The following is a 7,571-nucleotide window of genomic DNA, read 5'->3' on the forward strand; positions in this document are numbered from 1 at the left end:
CTTGTTGACACTTTTCTTTTGCATGACATTGTTTCAATTGATTGCTTTTCTCCCGCAGATTCCTCATGATGGATATCCATCTCCTCTGCTTCGCTGTTCAGAAACTTTTCACCCTGGGCCATAGTGGACCTTTACTCGATTGTCGATCCATCTTGCCTGGCTCTCGATCGTCAGTTCCGGACGTGACGTCCGGTGTCGTATATATACAACGTCACTACGCCCCATGCTTCAGTTCCTTTTTTCCGTCCGCTTTCACGCTGCATCGGGAACACGACTCAAGTTTACTCAATGTTCTTATTGTACTTTGTATGCTTTTTCATAAAAAACTCAATGTGCTGTCCCACAGGGTTTCGGGCTTCAAGCGATGCTGTGATTGCAAGGCCAAAATGTCTGACCGTCCCCCATGACGTCTGTGTATGGTATCTGGGTGCTAGTCTTGACACGGATGCCTGCGTATCGTGTGCAAAGATGCCGCCCGAAATCCCTACGTGAGAGTGCCGGGAAACTGGCTTTGGGCTGAACTGTAGCCAAGTCTCCAGCTCAGTCTCTGTTCTGGTGCTCGTAGGCCGAGGCTGAGGGGCCCACCCCGTTAAGGGGAAAGGTCGACATCGTAAGAAGACCAAGAAACGATCCCATTCCAGGAGCCATACCTCATCTTCCTTAAGGAAGAAGCGGCACCACTGCCATCGACGCAGGTCCAGCTCTTCGCCAGAATGAGGTAAGCCCTTGGCGGGGCTGACGAGTGGAAGAGTTTTAAGACCTCTATGTTGGAAATGCCAAGGGTCTTGACCAAGCTGATGGCAGCAGTTGCGGCTCACCTCAGGAAATCCAGGGTGCATCTATTTCCATTCCTGGACGACCGGCTGATCCGAGGGAAGTCGGCAGGGCAAGTTTTGTCTCATCTGGAAGACATCTGCTACTACTGCACAGGCTGGGCTTCTACCCCAATTTAAAGAATATGGTTGCATACTCTCCTAGCAAAATGTTAAAATGCAAAGAAGTAGTACAGCACAGATTGTTGGCTATGCCGTTGCCAGGTCGCTTGCGATGGAATATCTCCAGCAATATTGCTATAGAGTAATAGCGTACCTCTAGCTTCCAATTCCTCTAACCAAACACTCTCAATGTGGTTAATAGACTCTGTTTTCACTGTACCCATCTTTTTGCTCATCTCTCGCTTAATACATTCCATATTTAAAGCTCCACACAAGATAATGTTTGAACTCGCCACAGTAGACATTATTCTGTCCAGCATCTCGCAAATATTATCAAGGGAGGTCCATGATCCCGCCGCCCGGTGTTGCCAGTACACATTGATTATGTGTATCTGTTGTGCATTTTTTTATGTAACCTTTATTTGTTCTATGCAAGTAGTTTGTATGTACGGAGAGTGGTTACAGGTATCCAAAATTTGGTAACCACTTTTGATTTTAATCAAGGTAATTAGGCCAGACATTGGGTGACCTTTTGACTGTTTTATTGGTGGATTAATTGCTATTTCATAACATTCGACACTCCAAGGCATTTGAAGCCAAGTCTTTTGAAGACATATTATGTCTAGCAAATTGAGGACATTAGAGGAAGCACCCATCAAGTGAGTGTAACCTTGTGTAATCCACGAGCCCATTTGTAGCGTTGTATGTAAGATTTTAGTTGGGCGTTTGCTTGAGAGATTGGAATTCAGAGCACCGATTAACTAGCTCCAGTCATTGATCTTGTCGCTTTTGGTAGAGCCACTGAAATGTTGTTGTGGTTTCTAGTCTTTGTTATTGCATATGAATGTAATTTTTATTCATTTTTTTTTGGGCCCATATGCTTCCTTTTGAATTATGACTAGAATTTGTCTTCGTCGTGTATTGCGGTTACTTGATCGGCCGTTGTTGTTCACCAAGCACTATGCCTTGGACGTTGCACAGTGAGCTGATGCTAGGTTTGGTAGGGCGGCTCTACAGAATCTACTGGTTTAAATCTTTATGCCCTCCCCCGATATCCTAACTGCTTGGGAAGTCTATCATGATGAGGAATCTACGGGAGAAAAGTAATCCATTGAAGCAGAAATTACCTTACCGTAATGTACTTTCTATGGATTGTTCTCCTGCAGATTCCTCATCGACCCTTCCATCCATCCCCGCTCAGAAAGTTCTGTGGGTTGTCGTTTCTGTCCAAACAAGAAAGCTTCTGGTGTTGGTTCTGGGATCACTGTTTGTCTTAAAATTTAAAAAAGGGTTTTCTTCACACATTGTTGTGGGTTCAACCTGTTGGGGTGTACCCTTGTTAATGTTCTAATGGCTGGTTAGCCTCCTCCAGTGCCTTTTCATCTGCAGCATTGAAGAGCAACAGGAAATATTTAAAGGAACTGAAGCATGGGGCCTAGTGATGTGGTATATATGACACCTAACATCACGTCCAGATCCGATGATCGAGAGCCAGACAAGAAGGATCAACGGCCGAGTCAAGGTCCACTGCGCCTTCTGGCGAAAAGTTTCCCAACAGCGAAGCTGAGGAGATGGATATCTATGATGAGGAATCTGCGGGAGAAGAATCCATAGAAAGAACATTAAGGTAAGGGTCATTTCTCCTTTCTCACCATTAACATTTCCTGTGGATATTGTCACAGATGGCCTCAAGAACACACCATCTCTCAAAGATAGTACAAGGGTTTTCATTGAAGGAATTGAGAAGAAGTTCACTAAAGGTCGCCCGACTCTCTCGTCTCTCCTAGTCTGTGCCCTCTAGTCCAGGCACCCCTTAACCACATTATGGTCCCTAGAGATTGGTAACCCCTACTGCGTGGCTGGGTATGGCCTAAGGGACAGACAAACACCCTTTCCCTTTCTCCCCCTCTGGGAACAGTTTAGGTGAATCCTAACCTAGGTCACACAATACAATTAATACAAGATGTGCCTTCCAGACACTTAGTCTCGCTTAGTCCTTTCCTTGCACATTCTTGTACTCCTTGCCCTGATGTTCTATCCTTTCTCTCCCTTTGTTCTCTCCCTATCTTGCTCCCTGTCTATTTAGTCTTACTCCAACCCCCCCATTCTCTACAACTCTCCCCTCTTCTTCCCACACTACTAATCTCCACTCTACTACTCCTTCAGTCACTCCCCTTTCACTCTCCCAGTCATCTCCCCCTCACTGTTTCACTTCCTACTCTCTTGCTGCTAGTCCCACTCATAAACCTTGTATGTGTGCTCACACAAAGTACCACTTTCTTCCACCAACCAATACCACACCTTGCACACTCTTTCAGCAATCCTCCTCTATGCTCTTCAGCACCATTTTTTTCTCTGCTTGGTCTTTTGGTTCTCCTTCTCCTCCTTTGACCCCACCGAACAACCCACACCTTTCTGTTGCCGGTGCCCCTTTGTATCTTCCCTCGTTCCCATCTATTGGTTCTCCCTCTCTGCTGGTTCACCAGACCAACCGCTGGCTTTCTACTCCCCAAGGGTTGGGTTACAAGTAAGCAAACTGATGTAGTGGACTTTAACCCTAACCAATTTCCGCACACGGGTCCACCGGTTTTTGGGTCAGCTGAAAATGCAATCCATGTCCAAATCCGTATACGGGCCGAACAGGGCCCCTGAAGTGCCAGTTTGATATGAGATAACTCTTTGGCCATGCTGAAGGTAAGAATACTTCTGCAGTTTGTGTTTCATTAGGCGTGTACAGTGCTGGATTAATGCGCGGTCCTGCTGAATCTGAATCTAAGATAACTGTCACTGTCCGAGAGTGCACTGAGATTGGCGGTTTACTTTGCGGATTACTCTGCAATCCTGCATTTTCCCACTGCCTCTCTCCCTGTTGGGCTGGTGACCCTCTCCTCCACCACCACGTCTTCTGGGTGATTTAGTCCTACGGGACAAATAGAAACGGGCCTGCATTGTGTAATACAGGTATTGGGGAAAGAAAATGTGGTACTCACTTAGTTCACCCAGGCACAGGTAGAAGGAACGGAGACTGGGACCCTCCCAACGCCCATTCCTTGCTCTTTATAAATACCCAATAAATAAACAAAAACCTTAGAGGCTTAAATTGTAGGCATGTGGTTTGATTCACTGTTCTCCAATATTAAGTGTTCAGTCGTCCAATAAGTGTGATGTCTTTGTTTTCCTGTGCCTGTTATTGCCTTAAGATCGCCTAAAGTGTCTTTCCTCTGGTTTCCATAGGTGGACCCTATGCTGCTCATCTCGCCAGGGCAGAAGAACATTGGAAAGAATGCCATCCTTTACCAGCTTCATAATCTGATTGTGTTAAATCCCTGAATAATTTGCTGTGCGACTGAAACCAAGTCAAATGGGCAAAAGCCATTTTATAATTGCATGAAAGAAAAAAATCTACAATGCAAATTATTCTGAAGGGTTGTTACTTATTCATCCTTTTTTCATGTTCTGCTAAAAAGCTTGACCACGTTTCAATGTTGTAGAGATCTGTAGCTATAGAAAGATTTGTATTTGATAAAAATGCACTACCACTGGCCTCTGTGTTGATTTGAATTCTGCTTTGTCAATAATACATGTTCTTTTGCAGGTTTAAACAACGAGTAAATATTGTTGAAAGCGTTCAAAGGTTAGAATTCACAGAACATGGAACTGAAACTGTTCGAGTTACAGTATTGGGACAGCGCAGGTTGCTGTAGTTCTCACTTTGCTTTTTTTCGTTGTGGGCAAAGTGTCAGCAAAGAATGTTCTTGTGTTCATTTAAACATTTTTATTTTACCTTAAGATTTGAGCTAAAACCTTTTTTGCCATTTATCAGTGTTTTACTGGTTATATGGTTAAAAATAGTGTTTTTCAATGGATTGCCTTTCTACCGCAGATTCCTCATCTGATGTTCCCTCCAGCTGTGCTGCTTTGGAAATTTTTCAACAGGGGGCGTAGTGGACCACGGCTGTCAACCGTCTATCTGTCTTGCTCAGCATCTGGTCTTCAGCTCTGGACGTGACGTCGGGCATCGTATAAATACCTAGTCACTACGCCCCACACCTCGGTTCTTTTTTTCCACGTGATAACACGCTGCTTGGGAATACGGGCTAGTCTTCAACTCACTCTAAGTTTATGTCAGAAAACATTGTTTTTTCAGATCCTCGGTCGCTCAGGTATGATATGATAGGATATGGCATTTATAACGGGTCTATACACAAGTGTTTCAAGGCACGAGGTATCGGGCGTAAAGCAGTGTTCCGACTGTAGCACCAAGGTGTCCATCACTGACCCACACAAGTTGTCTCTCTGGTGCCTTGGCATGGGTCACGGGACTGACTGGTGTCTGTTGTGGGTCAAAATGCAGCCCAAATACCTTCGCAGTCCAGCAGCTAAACTCGCTCTTGGTCGACTGTCCTATAAAACACCAATGTGGTTGACTGTTCGGTCTATGCAGGCCGAAACGGAGGGGCACACCCCTGAAAAAGAACATAGGGGGAAGAAGAAACAGCCCCACTCAAAGAGCCATTCTTCCGCGTCCCGAAAGAAGAAAAGGCGTCACCGGCAGCGTCGGGACTACGATTCGTCAATGGATAAAGGTAAGCTGGCGGCAGGGCCCTACCACCCACCAAGAGTGGGATGATTTCAAGTCCTCTATGCTTGACATGTTTCAAAAACATGCTGCAGTCTGCGTGGCTATCCCCCTCACACACCACCACACCTCCACACGCAGCAGACTTTGGAGCCAAGAGCGGTGCTTGACCTGTCTGACTCCTCTAGTGCCCCTCAACCGACAAATCTTTTGACACCGAAAGAGGTCCAATGGAAGCCAGATCAACCCTGTGCATCCAAGGATGTCGGTGCTGCAGCGTCTCGACTGCGATTGACACCGACATCCACCATATCTGCGCTGAGAAACCAGAAGGTGTCTCGCCCACTAGCCCCCGGGCATTTGTCATCCAGGTGGTTAGGACACGGCCATCGCGTTTGGAGCCAGATCCCTGGGGTCGACCAGTGCGGGAGGATTACCTGGGTGGGGTTTTTTAAGGGAGTGGGACACTGGATGGCGAGAAGTGGTATCCCTCCCCCTGTGGAGGCTGATCATTATTCTGGTACCATTTAATGGGCGACCTCAAAGGACAATTTTCACAGGAGATTCCTCATAGTATGTGCAGACTTCTGTCCTTAGGCGTGGGGTGTATGGGACTGCCGCCAATTTCGGAGTTAGTTGTGTTGTTTCAAAAGAACTTGGGACCCCCTTTCAGAGAGGAACTGTTTTTCTTGTATTGACCTTCATAGGAAGTGTGTGGTCCCGAGTTGTAGATCACTCGATGGTTATTTGAATATCAAATGAAATGTTCATAGAAGAAATTTTAAAAACAAGGAACTTCATCCATAGTACAAAGTTGTATGGTCTAGTTCACGGGGTATCCCTGGTTGGTTTCTGGAATATCCTTGGTTAAAAAGTGGTCGACCGGTTTCGATGAAGGCTAGTTATCTTCTTCAGGACCGTGATTTTAGTTTTGTCTCAATGAGATCAAGGGTTGGGGAGGGTCGCAGACGCCATCATCCCATCTACCTAAGAGAAATAAAACCGAAATGGGTTTTAGGTCTTGAGCTCACTATAATTCCTTTTGGTTAATCTTATTCTAAAGTGCTTTCTATTGATTTTAACCAATTTAATTGATGAACTAATATCTGAACAGTCATGTGGCTATTTTGGCTATATAGAGACATATATTGGCTACTGGTGATTACCTTATATAGGTTCTGGCGTGCAGGCTGTCAGCCGGATCTTTTGATGTATGCGGCTGTGGCCATGCGTATCTCAAGTCCTGTAAGACATCAACAAGGCGTTTTGTTAGGAATTGCCCACAGGCGACCCAGTGGTGCTGTATTCACAGGTTAGTCGTAATGGGATCATTGCGCGTGGTGCAAGGACATCCTTTTGTGTTTAGCGCAATCTTTTTAAACGGGGGTGGCCGGCAGTCGGGACGCTGGTGTGCGCCCGACTATCTGTAAATAGTAATTCTCCAGCATGGGGTCTGGCATGGATTCACATGCTCATGAATATTCCCCGCCGTCAGGCTGGGAATCCTCGGTAAAGAAAAAATCAGTATCAGTTTCGTTTCTGATCTGTCTTTAGTAGTAACCAATCACTGATCTCTGGGTCATACTGCCCCCAGCCAATGACTGCCCTCTCCATAAGCCCCGCCTCTGGCAGCCATCCTCAGATTTCAGCCATCCTCAGATTTTTTTTTTTGTTTCGATATTTTTATTAGTTTTCAGTGTAAAAACGATATAACCATTAACAATGTAGAAATTCATTTTGTACAACTTAGTTAAACCTTCACATCTCAACAATTCTTCAACATTCCATGTATTCAACATAAATCACAGCGTTGAGTAATAAAGTGTACAATTCATAGTTTCTCGGTCATTCATTTATGTGTAATGAAAGAGAGAATGAAAAAAAGAAAATAAAAATTAAAAAAGGCATTTGTTCACTAAGTTGAGTTGATTGGGTCAATTATCTCCTTGTAAATCAGATTAATCCATAAATTCATTTGGGGGTGGGAGATATCAGAATACATAATCACAGTTACTGCTTCTGCATTTCCACCACCTAAAGCGTGCAAATACATAGTT

General features: G+C 45.0%; 1 protein-coding gene across 1 annotated transcript in view; it reads left to right on the plus strand.

Moving 5' to 3' along the window:
• TDRD9 (tudor domain containing 9) overlaps positions 1–4,478 on the plus strand; it is a 2,559,831-nt gene extending 2,555,353 nt beyond the window's left edge. Inside the window, exon 36 of the mRNA XM_069638191.1 lies at positions 4,170–4,478. Within this exon, the coding sequence (XP_069494292.1) occupies positions 4,170–4,265 (96 nt within the window). The 3' untranslated portion in view covers positions 4,266–4,478. The remainder of the gene's footprint in view (positions 1–4,169) is intronic.
• Positions 4,479–7,571: the final 3,093 nt, after the last annotated feature.

The sequence above is a fragment of the Ambystoma mexicanum genome, chromosome 14 (assembly GCF_040938575.1).
Source record: "Ambystoma mexicanum isolate Mex_15411 chromosome 14, UKY_AmexF1_1, whole genome shotgun sequence".
Classification (NCBI taxonomy): domain Eukaryota; kingdom Metazoa; phylum Chordata; class Amphibia; order Caudata; family Ambystomatidae; genus Ambystoma; species Ambystoma mexicanum.